The following is a 17,650-nucleotide window of genomic DNA, read 5'->3' as shown; positions in this document are numbered from 1 at the left end:
GGAGTCAAGGACACAGCTATCTCCAACTCTGGGTCTATCCTACCCCTCGCTCCATTACAGAATGGCTAATACGTGATCCTCCTCCTTAGCCCTTAGAGACACACAATACATTGCCCAGGAATGGATGGCACCGAGGGTGTGGCTAAGTGAGGAGAGGGCAGGAGCCATTGTGCCCAAGGCTGGGAGTGGCACCACAGGCCACTGGGGGCTATGTCCCAGGAAGCGATGGCCTGTTAAATGGGAAGCCTTGGGTCTTGGAAAGAGCCCACCTCTGGGGATGTTGACAGTACTGTTACGAAGCATGCTGGGTACTTCCCTGTGGGTCAACAGTGAAAGAATGTCCTCAAAGGGTTTTGGAAATCTGTGGGGACAGCAAGAGAGAGACACCAAAACAGGAAGAGGAGCAGCTGTGGCTAAGGGCTGAGGCACTGAGTAAAAATGCTGTGGTCCAACTTGAACATGATGAAGTGTTTTCCCCAAAAGGCTCATGCGTTAAAGCTTGGTCACCACTTGATGGCGCTCTAGAGAAAAGATTAGATCAGAGCGCCAACAATCGCTGATGGGTGGGTTTTTCCGGAATGGCTGCTGAGAGGTGGAACCTGGCTAGAGGAAGGAGGCCACTAGGAACATCCCTTTGAGTCTCTTATCCTTTCTCTCTCTGCTCACTGGCTGCACGCTGTTAAGAGAGAGGCTTTCCACGCCTCTCCACACTGATGTTTCAGCCTGGCCCAAGAGCGATGGAGCCGGTCTTCAATGGATGGAGACCTCTAACACCAGGAGCAAAATATAAGCCCTTACTCCCTTAAGCTCCCTCTGGTGTTCTGTCACAGTGAAGGACAACTGAACAGCATGCAAGGTGCACAGCGTGACAGGAGACTGAGACGAGTTCAGAACTGTGGGGCGGGTGGACACCGTAGCCGTGAATGACCCCACAAGACGCAGAACCAGGATGCTCAGGGCCAGGGAGAGGGCTCAGCGGGTGGAGGCGCTTGCTTGTCTGATGGCCTGAGGTCGATTGTTGGACCATACAGTAGGAGAAGAGAACTGATTTCCAACAACTGGTCCTCTGATTGCACTAATTCTCTGGCACGCATGTGCACACGAGTGCACATATACAATGAATAAGTACAAACATAAATATATAACAAATTAAACAACAGCAACAACCCCCGGATGCCTGGAAAGTGACGGCCCCTGTGAGGAAGTCTCAGGTTGAGAAGAGCTTATTTCAGCAAGACTTGATATCACTGTTGGATGAATATTAGGTACAGTCTCAGGTCTCTGTGCATATGTATGGTATGTCCATGTGTGTGGTGTGTATGTGTGTGTCTGTGTCTGTGTATGGTATGTCTCTGTGTGTAGTGTGTGTGTGTGTGTGTGTGTGTGTACATGTGTATGGTATTGTGTCTGTGTGTGTGTCTGTGTGTCAACTGGAACTGACTGAACCTAGGGCCTTGAACACGCTAAGCAGTTGCTCTACCACTGTGCTACGTCCCCAGCTCTATTGTCTCAAGTCTTGGCCTGTACCTTTACATCTGTCCTCTCCTCCACACCAGGGTAGGAACGGCCTCGTCCACACCAGGGTAGGAACGGCCTCGTCCACTCCACTGAGGCGGAGCCGCTGAAGGACTTGCCTAAGATCCCACTGCCCAGTCCGATCTACTGGCCCGCAACCTTATCCTCTGGGTCACCACATGGTCCACAAAGCTCCGCTTGACTTGACCCAGCTTCCTCTTGGCCCCTCTCACACTCCGTCCTGAAGCTTCCTCTAGCCTCAGCCTTTCCCACACGGCCAATATGCTACACCAACACCCCTGCCCTAGCATCCTCCAATGTGTTTTTTAACATGATCGCAATTACAATTTAATGGCTAGGCCATTCTTTTTTTTTTTTTTTTTTTTTTTTTTGTCAGATATCCAAACCTGTATCTGGAAAGGAGAGAGATGGCTCAGTGGTTAAGAGCACTGACTGATGTTCCAGAGGAAGTGGGTTCAATTCCCAGGTCATCCTGAATCTGATCATGCCAGGATAATTAACTATATGGATATATATATGCATTGCTATGCTCCCAATGCTAGAAACATCAGGTATGTCTGTGGCCTGATACAAGAATTAAAAAGAGGGCTGGAGAGATGGCTCAGAGGTTAAGAGCACTGGCTGTTCTTCCAGAGGTCCTGAGTTCAGTTCCCAGCAACCACATGGTGGCTCACAACCACCTGTAATGAGATGTGGTGCCCTCTTCTAGTGTGCAAGCATACACACAGAATACTGTATACATAATTGAAAAAAAAAAGCTACCAGTGTAGGTTAGCTTTCTACCTTTAGTCCTGAGTATTGGACCCCTATTTCCACTGGGCTCCACCTCAGGCCTGCCTCGCAGGACAGGAAACGGGAAGGGAGCTCCGAGCAGCCCCGGCAAAGGTGCTCGGAGGCCTGGCGACCTTGGCCACTCACTATTCCTTGGCGATCTCCAGGTCCTTTCTGTGGCTCTGCAAGGCGGCCACCATCTGCCCCAGCTCAATCTGGGCGTTGCCGATGCAGCTGTACAAGTTCCCAACCAGTTCGTCCTTGTTTGGCACCTCGTCTTTGTTCCATTCCAGAACCTTCTTAAGTACTTTCTCTGCCTTTTGAAGGCTCCCTTCAGCGCTGCCGCTGGTCAACACTGGGAAGAGAGGGCGGTGACGTGGAGGTGAGGGCAGCCTCCTCACTGTGGGCGGGCTGACCCCTCTCCACCCAGATAATCTCCATCCACGGGTCAGCAGAGCCCCAGAGCTCAGGCTATCATGAGAACACTACCCACACATGTCAATGTCCTCTAAGCTCTTGAGGATGTAGTGGGCTGTCTGCGAGGGGCTGCGTTTCCGGTCCCTTAGCCACTTTTCTTGCATCAGCTTCCGGTCTCGCTCCCTGGCATAGATGGGCTTCTGCTGCCTCCAGAAGTTGCTACGGGTGTCCAGGTAGTTGATGCCGGTCATGATGAGGTCCTCCACCGTCAGGCCATTCTTGATGGTGCCTTTGATGAGGTCTGTGGGGGAAGGGGTTTTGAGGGGGGCATCGCTGAGATCACACATGTAAGAATGGGAGTCCCTGCTGTAGGGTCCCCGGGAGGACTTTTGCCTGCAGTTGTGGTAACAGTGAGGAAAGAGGGAGGTCTAATTGATCCCGGAGGAGGTCAAAGGCACGTTCTTGGGACAAGCCTTTCCCTGCAAAGTAGGAGGGACAAGAAGGGTCACCTGGACAACTCTCTGAGGAGCCTGTACTCGGGGGTCCCTCCTTTTAAGCTGTGTCCTCAGGAAAAAAGGGGAGTCGGAATGTAAAACTTGCCAGTCCTCATCAAGTAGCCAGGAGCCAAGCAAGCTAGCCAAGTGCATGCTGGGAGCTGCTGGGAAGTGCCTTCCTTCTCTCTGCTGTGTGGCCAGAGGTTAGAGCCAATAGCAATGATACAAGGTCACTGCTCAGGCCACTCCTGCCCTCCACAGCAGGTCCTCTGGAGAGCAGGAAGCCTTCAGGCCTGTTACCAAGGAGATGTGCCAGCCATAAAGCTGTGTGCCACAACCCCACAGAGAACCCTACAGGTGATCTTAGGAAGAAAACAATTCTGGAGAGAAGGGATTTGTTTCCAAGGTGAGCCCTGCCCAGGCTTATCAGTTCACAGCGATGCCCTGACCCCAGGTTAAGTGGGGACTCTATGTTTTAGGGCTCTGTCAGCACAGTGTGATGGGAAGGGTATTGGATTGGATTCTAGTGATGACATCACCACAAGCTTGCTTGTCACCTTGGACATTCAGTGAATTCTATTTCCTCATCTATGAAATGGGGGGATGGACCAGGTGACGTTTCAGAACATGTAGTACTAATGTGCTCAGATCCCAGCACCTGTCCGTCAGGTTCCTTTACCCATGCACAGCGTATGGCGGTGGTTATGATTTGCATCTTGAATGTCCCTCCCTCGACCTCGTGTATTGGCTTGGTTCCTAGCCCGTGTACTAAGGGACATGGTGGAAGAACCTTTAGGAGGTGGAACCTACTGGAAAAAAGTTAGGCTGTTGGGGGGCATGCCTTTGAACAGGGGGATCTCTGCTCTTCTGTCATTACCTCCTGGCCACCTCTGGCCTACCGGGTACTCCCCACTACAATGTTCTGCCTCACCTCAGACCTCAAAACAACAGAGTTACCTGAATTCCCGACTAGGAAATCTCTGAAACTTAAGCCAAAATAAGTATTTCTTTTTTTCTTTTTCTTTTCTTTTTTTTTTTTTTTTTTTTTTTTTTGAAACAGGGTCTCACTATATATCCCTGGCTGTCCTGGAATTTGGTGCATAGACCAGGCTGGCCTAAAACTCACAGAGACCCACCTGCCTCTGCCTCTGCTGCAATTAAAGGTATGGGCCACCATGTCAGACCCGCATCTTTCTTCTTACAGGTTGGCTATCTCAGGTGCTCTGTCACAGCGATAGAAAGCTGGCGAAGGAGCCCATGTAATTAAAAGCAGTGACCCTGAATGTGGACTTCTGGGGTTCAGATATGAGCAGCCGTGTTGCCTAGTCTCGTGTGACTTGAGTCAGGGTGAGAACACCCTAAGACTGACCTGGGCACAGGTCTGTGTCAGTTGCATTCTGAGACAGGCTGTGCCTTAAGCATCCACCCAGGATTTCAACTGCCCCACCCCGCTGGCCACAAGGGGTCTGAGACCTTCATCCAGAAGGAGCTTCTCCAGGTATTCCTTGTCCACGTACAGCTCCCCGAGCAGCTGCCGGACGGTCTTCTCGCTCTTGAGCGAGCCCTTCCGCTTGGTTTCGTGCTTGGTGTAGTAGGACAGTTGCTTCACGGGTGGAGGCTTCTGTTGGGCTTTCTTACTCTGGAAAACGGAGCAACAGCCAATGGGGTCTCAACAGGGAGCAGCGAGTATGCGGTATGGACTGAGAGTCCTGCTCCTCCAGGACTCTCTGTGGGCTAAGAACCATGAAATATGCTTGGATGGGCACAGCCGGATTCCCAAGATACCTCTGGAGCTGGGGCAGAATCTCATGGCGGCCCGTGACGGGAGGAAGTGGAATGCTCCCAGGCAGTAGGGTTTGGAAGGTACAGGTGGCCTTAGAACCAGGCCCTTACCTCAGCTTGTTTGCTTAAGAAGGAGAGGTCTCCTTTGTTCTCTAGCTTAATTGAAGAAGGACCTGGAGGACAGAGGCGGAACTCAGCTGGGCCAAACCTCTCAGGCTTGACCTAGCACATACTTTTATGTGGAAATGGCTACCTTTGGCAAGGAGACGGCGGAGGCTGTAGCAGAGCTGGCTCGGAGCCACCCTAACACACAAAAGGTGTCTCTTGGACACTAACTAGACAGTCCCACTAGCCCAAGGCCATGGCAGCCAGATTTGCAAATAAAGGGAGATCTGGGATTGAGGGAGACACCGTCACATGCCATTTCCACGCTCTGCTATCCACAGGGACAAAGTCTCGCTCACCTCCCTCCTCCCTCTGCTGTAGGGCTGATGGATAAAGCCAGCCCTTGGTACTTGTACAAGGAGGGAGGAGCCAGCCTCGGAAAAGCTGCGCTCAGGATCCTATTCTAGTTTATGCATGACTTCAGACTCTAGAAAGGACAACTTCAGAGCAGCCCTCCTAGCAGGACTAGAGGGTCACTCCACAGACAGAATTTAACCTGTGACCTCAGCAACAGCCAGACCCAAGTGTGAGACTCCCCCGTGGTAGCTGCTTGCACTCTGCACCCTAGACCTTCCCCACACCTTCCTGGACAGGACACAGCCCCAGGCTCACTCACTTCCCACTGAGTTGTTGATGGCTTCCTGGGCTTTCTGAATCCCAACTTTGAATTCCCGATCAGGTCTCAGTTTGTAGCCCCGATGATAGAACACCAAGGCAAACTCAAAGTCTCCCATGGTGTACAGGGTCTCAGCCTTCTGTAAAATCCCCTGGAATGAAAGACAGTCAAGTCCAGGTGGAGAGACAAGACCTCAAAGGGCCTGGATGGTAGAATGAAAGGGTCCTAGATTGGAGGTCAAGGTTGGACTACAAGAGGCAGGGAACAAGTACTGAAGAGAAAAGGGCATCAGACACTAAGTGATCCAGCTGGTTCTTCAACTACCAGTAGCCAGAGTCTGCTGTAATGGAAATGGCGAAAGCAAGGCTGAGTCCCTCCCACCCAGCAGTCACCTTGCAGAAGGTTGGGTCACTCTGAAGTGAGGCCTCAGCATCATTCAAGGATTTCTCCAAGTCTCCCATCTTCAGGTAGCACTTGGAGCGGGCAACCAGGCAGTTCTTATCTCCGCTTTGAAGGTGAAGAGCCTGGCAAAGGAAGCGCTCTGATGGGCAGATGCTGGGAAGAGTAAGGCAGCATCCTGGCCCCCAAGGGCAACCCACAGCTCCTGCAGTTTGTCAGTACACTGGCCTCCGAGTCTCATCAGACGCAAGCAGTCCAACCCAATCTTTGCTCAGTGAACACGAACATCTATGTTGGCTGATCTTGGAGAAAGCTGATTCTCGGCTACTAAGGAAGCCACAGGTTGAGACATGGGAATCAGCTATGCTGTAGATATCTGATTTTCTGCCAGATCCTTCTAGTTCATTCCAGCAATACAACTTCAAGATGGTTTGTGTATACCAAGCTCAATAGCAAAGCTCAGTTGGCTGCATACTATGCACAATGCAAATGGCAAAGTCTAACGCAAACGAAGTAGATTGTAGGACCATCTAAAACGTGGGTTATTCACCCACTAGCTTTTGTGTGCAAGGATTAGAACCCAGGACTTCATGAATATTGTGGCCAGTTCTTTACCTTTGAGTTCTACCCCTAGCCCAAGTCTCTCCCCCTCACCCCCACCCCCACCCCCACATTAGTTGTTTTGTTGTGGTTTGGTTTGGTTTGAAGAGGTGATCTCACACTGTAGCCTTGACTGGCCTGGAGCTTGCTGTGTAGATGGACCAGGCTGGCCTCAAACACTCCGCCATCTTTCCTGCTTCTACCTTGTGGGTGCTGCAGTTATAGGATGTGCCCCCATACCCAGCCCTTCTCTTATTTCTTCAGTCTCTGGCCAGTAGCGGGGATTATAGACGTGTGCCGTCACACCTCTTTTTTTTTTTTTCAATGTGGCAAAGTGAGAACTATTACTATTTGGGGAGGACTAAGATGGAAACATGAGGAAGACAGAAGCCGTCTTGGGTCCCTAGTGTAAGGATGGGCACTCCCCTCTCTCCCTGTGTCCTGCCATCTTTGTTTTTTATTTTATTTTTTAATTAAGTTTGTGTGCGTCTGCCCGTGTGCATGCAACGTTGTGCACGTGGAGGTCAGGGAACAATCTGCAAGACATGGTCCTCTCCGTCCACCAGGTGGGTATGGGATCAAACTCAGCTCCTCGGGCTTGGCCAAAAGTGCCTTTCTCCCCCGCCCAGTTTGTTTTCTTGAGGCAGGGGCTCACACAGTCCAGGCTAGCTCCAAACTCATTATGTAGCCGAGGCTGTCCCTGCACTCTTGATCTTTCTGCTTCAACCTCCCTCAAGTGCTAGGACTACAAGTGTGTGTGTGTGTGTGTGTGTGTGTGTGTGTGTGTGTGTGTGTGTGATCACACCCAGCTATGTCCTGTCACCTTCTGTTGAGACCATAACAGCTGCAATGAATGTCCTGGTCCTGGAGTCGCCTGGACAGAAAGAGAACATTGCCCCGAGGGAAGGTGGCTGTGTATGAGGTGGCCTCCCATTCTAGGAAAGGCAGGCACCAGACAGGCGTCCCTGGGCTTCAGACTGGGTCTGCCCTCTCTGGGACCTTCCTTCTTTTCTAGGAAGAGGAAGCAGCTATTATCTTTCCTAGAATGGGAGGGCTTCTCTCCTACAGCTACCTGCGCGCAGGGTCATCTCCGCTTTCTGTTTCAGCTGCTCCAGGACCAGACTGCTCTAGGGCAAGAGGGGAATGGGCAGGGGCAGGACTCCTGAACTCAAGCTGCCCATCTGGTCATCTTTTCTCTTGAAGGGTGTGACTAGGGGGAAGAGGCAGAAGACTGGGAACAGCTGAGAAGCTCGACTTTGTGGAAATCTTGGGTTCGGTTAGTAGGTTGACACTTCATTTAAGGTTGTTTTTTTTTTATTTAATTAATTTTTAAAATTTATTTTATGTGCATTCGTGTTTTGCCTGCATGCATGTCTGTGTGAGGATGCCAGATCCCCTGCAACTGGAGTTACAGACAGTTGTGAGCTGCCATTGTGGGTACTGGGATTTGAACCCCGGTCCTCTGGAAGAGCAGCCATCTTTCCAGCTCCCATTTAAGAATTTTTGTTCTTTTGTTTTTCTGGTTTTTGGAGACAGGGTTTCTCTGTGTAACAGCTCTGTCTGTCCTAGAACTCGCTTTGTAGACCAGGCTGGCCCCAAACTCGAAATCCTCCTGTCTCAGTCTCCTGAGTACTGAGCTTACAAGTCCCGCCATGCCCTGCTGCTGTGCCATTTGAAATAAGGAGAGCTGGGTATGGTGGCGCCCACCTTTAATCCTAGCACTCTGGAGGCAGAGGCAGGTGGATTTCTGAGTTTGAGGTAGCCTGGTCTATAGAGCAAGTTTCAGGATGGCCAGGGCTACACAGAGAAACCCTGTCTTGAAAAACAAACAAAAAGAAGTTAGATGCAGGCTATGGGCTGGTCATGTTCCTCAGGAGAAGAGCCATTGCTAGCATGTGGGAGGGTCTGCATCCCACTACCACAGCAGGAAAATACGGTATGTGCTTTCTAGCAAAGGAAATTGTTATTTTCTTTTAGAGGCAGGATCTCCAGTATCCCAGGCTGGCCTTGAACTTGCAAAGTAGCTATGGATGATCTTAAATCTCTCTTCCTCTTTTCTCTACCTGCCAGGTGCTCAGTTTTAAGCAGGATCAAAACCAGGGCTTCATGCATAGGAAGCAAACACTCTACCAACTAAACTACGTTTCCAGCAAAAGGAAAAGGTTGTAAGAACACTTTACAGTGTGGAGGCTGGCACCTCAGGCAACTGGAGTCTGCATGTTTGGCTTGGAGGATCTTCCTCCCCCACCTGCTAGTTCAGTGCAGTGACCTTGGGCGTGTTACCTAACTTCTGTATCAACTTCCTCATCTATAAAGTGGAGCGCAATAGTAACCCCCTCAGAGACGTGCACTATGCTTGGCAGTTTGTCTAGTATACTAAAACAACTCCCAAACCCTTTAGGCTGCAATGGTGCAATTTTTAGTAAGGTTTCTACAATATACTGACTTCACTGACCACTTTCTTACAAGCAAGCCTGTGCCAGAGACTCTGTGGCTTCCATATTTAGCCTCTCAGGCAATCTGCAGCTAATAATGGGAAACTGAGTTTATCAAGAGAAAGGTAATCATGAAACATTTAAATGCCACCAACTGGTGGACATAAATGACAAATGGGAGAAAAGGACAAAGGCCAGGGCTTTTGTGACAGCGGTGTATCACGGGAACCAGTGATAGTAGACACAAAACAGATTATCAGGCATCATCAGGACCTCACATTGCTGGTGATGGGGTGGGGCTGGAGACGTTTCAGCAATTAAGAGCACTGTCTGCTCTTACAGAGGACCTGGGTTCAAGTCCCAGCACTCACATAGCAGCTCACAACCCCCAGTAACTCCAGTTCCAGAGGATCTGAAGTCCTCTTCTGCCCTCCAAGAGCAATGCATGATGTGGTTGCATGCATACACACACAAGCAAAACACATAAAAATATTTTTAAAATGGTGATGGGGGGGACTATTTTTAAAACAGAGATGGTTCATTGGTTAATAGCACTTGCTGCTCTTGCAGAGGACCCAGGTATGGATCCCAGCACTCACATGGTGGCACACAACTGCCTCTAACTCCAGTTCCAGGGGATCCAATGCCCTCTCCTGGCTTCCACAGGCACCAGGCATGCATGTATGCATGTGCTATACACATGTACAAACATATATGCATACATACAGGCACTCGCTCATACACACACACACACAAAACCTTAAAAAAAAAAGTGTTGAGCCAGGAAGTGGAGTTGCAGCACGCCAGAGGTTAACTGTAGGGAGTTGGCCTCGGGCGTACATAAGGAGACCAACTTCCGAAGGTGTCACACTCCGGCAGTCATCACTCAGGCTGTTGCAAGTTTGAGACCACCCTGGTCTACAGAACAAGACCCTATCTCAAAAGTGGAGGACAGGGAGGGAGGGAGGAGGGAAGAGAGGGGGAAGAAGAGGAAAAAAGGGAGGCGCTGGAGGAGGAGTGGCAGGAGGAGGCAGAGGAAGGGAGAGAAGAGGGGGAGGAGGAAGGGAGAAAAAGGAGAGGAGGGAGAGAGAAGGGGAGGAGGGGGAAGAAGGGAGGCGAAGCCGTGATAGGTTCAAGCGCGACTCACATTGCTAAAGCTCTGGGCGGCCTTAAAATAGTCTCCGCACAGATACAACCTCTCGCCCTCTGCCATGTAAGAGGGAAAGGTGCTTCGCAAGGTATCAGCTTCGCCATCAGACATGGTCATCTGACTTTTGGAGATTCTGAAACGGATCCAGAAAAGGAAAGAGGCTGGAGAGAACCTCCGCCTCGTTTGTGGCAGCCCCGTCTCTTAGCAACCCAGAGACAAAGTTTGACTTCCGGTCCCTCCCCTCCCCCGGGCGGTGTTAGGATCCCGGACGAGCCTGCCCAGTGTGCACATGCGCGTGTGTGTCTCCCTGCGCACCGGTCGGACAAGTGTCGAGCGCGTGGCTGGCAACTGCAGGGGCGGTGGCGCTCCGGAGTGACCGCTGTTGTACGCGGTTTGCTTCTCTCCCCAGTCGCCACGTGAAAAGCCTCTCGGGCAAGGCAGCCAAGAAAATGAGAATTGGAGGCAAAATTCCAAGTAGGCATAAGGCTTATGCGCTCCAGGTCCCATCAGAAAGGAGAGAGAATTTTGAACTTGTGAGTCAGGGAGCTTGGGCAGCCTTCGCTCCTGTCACTTCCTAGCCGCGTGATCCTGGGCCAAGCATATTAGGGAACTGAAAAGAACACTTTCCACCTGCCAAATGAACATGAAAATAATAGAGCCCTCAGGGACGTGAGGATTTGCATGAGAATACAGTGGAGAGTGGGATGGATCTAGCTTTCAATTTCACACATTGATGGAACATTGGCTAATAGCAAATCTAAACTAAGGTCTATCCAGACAACCTTCCCTGTAGATTCAGAACCACCAAAACAAATAGGTAAATAAGTAAATAAAGTGGATTAATGGCTGTAGCGATAGCTGAGTCGGTAAAGTGTTTGCCAAGCAGGAAGCTCTGCTTGGATCCCAACACCAAGGTACAGTCCAGTGTGGTGGCACAATCTTGTTGCACCAGCACAAGAGAGAAACAGGTGCATCCCTGAGGCAGCCACACTCTCGCGTGTACAAGCACACATATGATCACACACATTAAAAAAAAAATACTGAGGGCTGGAGAGGTGGCTCAGCAGTTAAGAGCACTGGCTGCTCTTCCGGAGGACTCTGGTTCAATTCCCAGCACCCACATGGCTGCTCACAACTGCCTGTAACTCCTCTTCCAAGGGATCTGATTCCCCCATACAGACATACTTGCAGGCAAAACATCTATGTATATAAAATAAATAAGTTATAAAAAAAAGGTACCTTCAAGTTCCCACAATACTTTAAATAGTTCAATTAACTGGCTCAACCACACTGATTTAAAAAGGTCTACTCTAGCCGGGTGGTGGTGGCGGCGGCGGCGGCGGCGGCGGCGGCGGCGGCGGCGGCGCACGCCTTTAATCCCAGCACTCGGGAGGCAGAGCCAGGCGGATCTTTGTGAGTTTGAGGCCAGCCTGGGCTACCAAGTGAGTTCCAGGAAAGGCACAAAGCTACACAGAGAAACCCTGTCTCGAAAAACCAAAAAAAAAAAAAAGGTCTACTCCCCAAAGAGATTGTGACTTAAGAACTTTTGCTTCCCCCCCATCTACTCATTCTATTTTTATCTATCTATCTATCTATCTATCTATCTATCTATCTATCTATCTATCTATCTATCTTGGTTTATCCAAGACAGGGTTTCTCCAGGTGCCTGTCCTGGATCTTGCTGTGTAGACCAGGCTGGCCTTGAACTTACAGAGATCCTCCTGGCTCTGCCTCCTGAGTGCTGGGATTAAATGCCTGCGTCACCACCTCCCGGCTCATTCTATTTTAAAAGTGAGTGTTTGGACTGCATGTATGTATGTATGTATGTATGTATGTATGTATGTACACCATATGCGTGCTTGGTGCCCATGAAGGTCAGAAGAGGTCATCAAATCCTCTGGAACTGGAATTACAGATGGTTTCCAGCCACCACTTGTATCTCATGCAAGAGTAGTCAGTGCTCTTAACCACTGACCCATCTCTCCAGCCCAGAACTTTGTCTTAAACTGTGCTTCCAGAATTCAGCTGAGCCAGATGTGATGACCCATACCTTTAATCTCCACACCCCGGAGTCTCTGTGAGATCTGGGCCAGCCTGGTCTACATAGCAAGTTCCAGGCCGGCCATGTCTATGCAGTGAGACCCTGTCTCAAACACAAAACATAAACAGAATCCAGCTGAATGGCACACAGTAGGAGCAGAGTCCTGCTGAATGGCACACAGTAGGAGCAGAGTCCTGCTGAATGGTACACAGTAGGAGCAAAGCAAACCATTCTCCTTTTAGAAAAAGAGGCCCTGACTGTCAAATGTACAAACACACAAATGAGCGCACGTCATCTATAATCCTAGCACTTGAGAGGGTGAAGCAGGAGGATTGCCCCAATTCAAGGCTACCTCAGGCTACATAGTGAGTTGAAGGCTAGCCCAAGTAACATAGGGGAGACTCTGTCTCAAACCACAATAATTGATTATGTGCAAAAATTTGGCAAAATTAGATCATTACATTGGTGTCATTCTCTTGTCTTAGTGTAGTTTTTTAGAAGTTTTTCGAGATTCCAATTGGGGGAAATGGTAAAGGACACATAAGCCATGTATGGTGGTGCATGCCTATCTATGTCCTAGACTGAGGAAAGGGGGTGGCCTGGACCTCAGACATAGCCAGGGCTCCTGTCTCAGTTAGGGTTTCTATTGCTGTGAAGAGACACCATGACCACCGCAACTGTTATAAACGAAGAACATTTCACTGGGGTGGCTTACACTTTGAGACGTATAGTCCATTATCATCATGTCGCAACGTGGTGGCGTGCAGGCAGACATGGTGCTGGAGAGATGTAGCCAGGTGTCCTACATATTGACTTGTAGGTAACAGGAAGTGGACTGTGACACTGGGTGTGGCTTGAGCATATAAGAGCCCTCAAAGCCCACCTGCACAATGACACTTCCTCCAACAAGGCCACACCCACTCCAACAAGGCCACACCTCCTACTAGTGACATTCTCTTGGGGACCATTTTCTTTCAAACCACCACAGCTACTTAGCAAGACTTTATATCAAAAACAAAACAAAGCCAAGCAAACAAAAAGAATACTCAGGATTTCTTTTTATCGGTTCTTAGAACTGCTACTAATCTACAGTTTGATTTAGAAGAGGGCTATCTTTTGGGGAACTGGAGAGATGGCTCAGTGATTAAAAGTGTGTGCTGCTCTTGTGGTAGTTCGGTGTTTGGTTCCCAGCATTTTGTCTAGCAGCTCACAATCACCTGCAACTCCAGCACTAATGAGATCTGATGCCGCTGACCTCCAAGGACATCTTGAATCTTCAGAGTCTTCAAAAGCCTAGAGAAAGTAAAGCTACTCTTTCTGGGAGCTATTTGTTATTCAAAAATGAGATGTTTTATGTGTGTGTTTGAGAGAGAGAGAGAGAGAGAGAGAGAGAGAGAGAGACTTTTACTCAAACATATATAGAAGCTTTATTAGTAATAGGTACAAGCCAGAAATATTTCTATGATATATGAATGGATAAACAAACCAAGGTTTGTCATATAGGGGACTACTACTCAGCATGAAAAAAAAATGCTCTGACACATGGCTAATATTGGTGAATCTTCAATGACAAAAAGGATTGCATGGGCTGTGCATTGTAGCACTCTACTGTAAGTCCAGCTGTAGCTGGAAGTTTTCCTGTGTCCCACCCAGTCCTGCAGCCACTCAGACCCAAATAAACACACAGAGGCTTATATTAGGTACAAACTGTATGGCCATGGCCTATGGCTCAACTTTCTTGCTAGGTAGCTCTTATAACTAAACTCAGCCCATTTCTATTCATCTATATGTCCCCATGTGTTCTGTGACTTTACCTGTGTGCCATTACGTGCTGCTCTCTGGACAGCAGTATGGTATCTTTCTCTACCTTCTTCAGGTCTCTCTGCTTGGTTTCCCGCCTACCTCTGAGCTGCCTTGACATAGGCCAAAAGAACGTTATTTACTAGCCAATGGGAGCAACACGTATTCACAGCATACAGAAAGACATCCCACAGCATCCAGCAGGTAGGAGGCTGAGGTAGGAGAACTGATAGTTTGAGTCTAGCCTGTGCTACCTTGGGAGATCTCTTGATCCCTTGTTTGATAGAAAATTCTAGAAAATGCAGACTCATTTGTATTTTCTGAAAGAAAAAGAGCAGTTACCTAGGAAGATGATGGTGGTAGGGAAGGGAGGGGGCAGGTCCCAGAGAAGTAGTTAGGGAACGTCTGGGGACGAAAACTGTGTGTGTAGCCTGGTGGTGTTCATGGGTTCCTGGATGTTCACACATGGTTAAACTCATCGAATTCCACAGATGACATCTGTGCAGTTCAGTTTGGATTTGCTTGCTTATCAGTGTTTTTCTTTTTCTTAGTGCTAGAGGCTGAAAACCTAAGGCCTTGTGCAGGCTAGAGAGCACTCTGCCATTAATCTCTGTTCCTAGTCCTGTTTTTGCTTTTTTTTTTTTTTATTGATTGATTGATGAATGAGTGAGTGAGGGTATCATATGGACCAGTCTGCTCTCGAATTCCTTGTTTAACTCAGGATAGCCTTGGACTTCTCATCCTGGCTCCTACCTTCACACTGCTAGGATTACAAGTTTGTAATGCCACAGCAGGTTTATGTGTCGTCAGAGAGCACACCCAGGATTTTGGGCATGCTGGGAAACAGTCTATCAACCAGGCCACAGGTACAGCCTTTTATGTTGTATTTTTGGGACAGGCTGGCCTTGTATCTCTCTGTCTACCCCAGGTAGGCTTTGAGCTGGCAAATCCACAGCCTCTGTCTCCTGAGTATCGGGGATTACTCTATCTCCAGGCCTAGCTCCTGTGTGCAGTTTACCATACATTAATTACATCTCAGTGAAGCTATTTTATTTTATGTGTATAGGTGCTTTGTTTGCATGTGTATCTGTGCACCACTTGCATGCCTGATGCCCACAGAGGCTAGAAGAGGGCATCCGAAGTCCTGGAACTGGAGTTACAGACAGTTGTGAGCTGCCATGTAGGTGCTGGGAATTGAACCCAGGTCCTCTGGAAGAGCAGCCAGTGCTCTTAACCACTAAGCCATCTCTCCAGCACTGGAATTCACAACTTAATATTTCATTCATTGTTGTTGAGATTTTCACCTTTCTTTCTTTTTTTCATGTTGGGGACAGTTTCATTAGGGCAGGCAACTGTAAATGCCAGCAGCTGCCAGGAGGAGGGAGGTAGAGAAGATAAAGAAAAAGCCTTGCCCTTTGAGTTAAGCTTGCGTGGAGGACAGCCACATGGTGGACAAACAGCCATATGGCAGAGAGAGGAGCTTTAGAGGAAGTGAAAAGGCGAGAAGTATCAGAGAAATCATACTTAAGCACTGGCCATCCCCCAAAAGAAAAAGGCAGAAGCCAGATGTGGTGGCACATGCTTTTAATCCCAGCACTCGGGAGGCAGAGCCAGGAGGAGCTCTGTGAGTTCAAGGCCAGCCTGGTCTACAGAGTGAACTCTAGGACACTCAGGACTACATAGAGAGACCCTGTCTCAAACCACAACAGCAAACAAAGAAAAAGGCCGAAGAGAAGAAGAAAGGAAGGGTCCTCTTCCTGATGCAGAAAGGTGGCCGAGGCGGGCCCTACCAGACCTTATTATGGTGGCTCCTAGGGGCTGTGGTTTGTTTGGTTTATGAAATAGGACTTGTCTCGGGAGTTCAGAATATCTTTGAATTCACAATCCTTCTGCCTCAGTTTCCTAAGTGCTGGGATCGCAGGCATGTGCCATCATGCCAGGCACCACTGTTGTTGGTGTTTATTTTGTTTTTCCTGAGTAGAGATTTGAGCATCCTCTCATGTGCTAATTGGAATCCTCTATATAGCCGGGCGGTGGTGGTGCGTGCCTTTAATCCCAGCACTCGGGAGGCAGAGCCAGGCGGATCTCTGTGAGTTCGAGGCCAGCCTGGGCTACAGAGTGAGATCCAGGACAGGCACCAAAAACTACACAGAGAAACCCTGTCTCGGAAAACAAAACAAAACAAAAAAAAAAAATCCTCTCTATATCTTCCCTGCACAAGTAAAAATTCACATCTTTTCAATCATTTCTTATTTGGGCTGACACTTTATACACTGTAGAATAATTGCCTGCGCACTGGTAGTACTCAGTAAATACTTCTCTCTTGTTGGTGGGGGGGGGTGCATTGAGACAGGATCTTACACTGTAGTTTAGACTGGCCTAGAACTCAAGGTAATCCTCATCTTTTTGTTTGTTTGTTTGTTTTATTTTTATTTTATTTTTTTAGGTTACCAATCTGTTTAATTTCAAACAAAAAAAGTCAGCACTATAAACAAAAATGAAATTTTACCTCAAATACCCAATCCAATAATGAAATCTGAAGTTGCCCACCTCACTAAATTAAAAGAAATTTGAATAACAGCAACAAAATGGCACATAAAATGAAGTTTGCCACCTGAGGCAGATTAAAACAAGTAAAAAGTTAGACAAGTGTTTGTTTGTTTTTTTATGAGGCAGGGTTTAGAGAAACATGTAACAACTCTGGCTGTCCTGGAATTTGCTTTGTAGGCCAGACTAGTCTCGAACTCAGAGAGATCCACCTGCCTCTGCCTCCCAAGTGCTGGGATTACAGGCGTGCGCCACCACCGCCCGGCTCAAGGTAATCTTTCTGCCTCGGTCTCCTGAGTGCTGGAATTACAGGGATGAACCAGAACCTTGCTTTCTGCTTGCTTCTGCTCTGCACTCTGCTTTTGAGAGTCAGCTATTGTACTGGTTAGTTTTGTGTGTCAACTTGACACAAGCTAGAGTCATCAGAGGAAGGAGCCTCAGCTGAGGAAATGCCTCGATAAGATCCTGCTGTAAAGCAGTTTCTCAGTTAGTGATCTATCAGGGAGGGCCCAGCCCATGGTGAGTGGGTGGTACTGTCCCTGGGCTGGTGGTTCTGGGTTCTTCTTTTTTTTTTTTTTTTTTTTTTTTTTTTGGTTTTTCGAGACAGGGTTTCTCTGTGTAGCTTTGCGCCTTTCCTGGGACTCACTTGGTAGCCCAGGCTGGCCTCGAACTCACAGAGATCCGCCTGCCTCAGCCTCCCGAGTACTGGGATTAAAGGCGTGCGCCACCACCGCCCGGCGGTTCTGGGTTCTATAAGAAGGTGTGCTGATAGAGGCAGACGGATCTCTGTGAGTTCAAGGCCAGTCTGGTCTACAGAGTGAGTTCAAGGACAGGCTCCAAAGCTATACAGAGAAACCCTGTCTCAAAAAAACCAAAAAGAAAGAAAAGAAGGAAGGA

General features: G+C 48.8%; 1 protein-coding gene across 2 annotated transcripts in view; it reads right to left on the bottom strand.

Moving 5' to 3' along the window:
* Odad4 (outer dynein arm docking complex subunit 4) overlaps window positions 1-10,682 on the bottom strand; it is a 28,570-nt gene extending 17,888 nt beyond the window's left edge. Inside the window, exons 1-7 of one of the 2 annotated variants that reach the window (XM_006992887.4) lie at window positions 10,363-10,682; window positions 6,174-6,305; window positions 5,782-5,932; window positions 5,112-5,173; window positions 4,692-4,857; window positions 2,801-3,025; window positions 2,455-2,662 (exon numbers count right to left, since the gene is read on the bottom strand). In XM_006992887.4, coding sequence (XP_006992949.1) covers window positions 2,455-2,662; window positions 2,801-3,025; window positions 4,692-4,857; window positions 5,112-5,173; window positions 5,782-5,932; window positions 6,174-6,305; window positions 10,363-10,482 — 1,064 coding nt within the window. In that variant the 5' untranslated portion in view covers window positions 10,483-10,682. The remainder of the gene's footprint in view (window positions 1-2,454; window positions 2,663-2,800; window positions 3,026-4,691; window positions 4,858-5,111; window positions 5,174-5,781; window positions 5,933-6,173; window positions 6,306-10,362) is intronic. The other variant, XM_015986449.3, reaches the window with a different exon arrangement.
* Window positions 10,683-17,650: the final 6,968 nt, after the last annotated feature.

The sequence above is a fragment of the Peromyscus maniculatus genome, chromosome 8 (assembly GCF_049852395.1).
Source record: "Peromyscus maniculatus bairdii isolate BWxNUB_F1_BW_parent chromosome 8, HU_Pman_BW_mat_3.1, whole genome shotgun sequence".
NCBI classification, from domain to species: Eukaryota; Metazoa; Chordata; class Mammalia; order Rodentia; family Cricetidae; genus Peromyscus; species Peromyscus maniculatus.
This window is presented reverse-complemented; position numbering and strand designations above follow the sequence as displayed.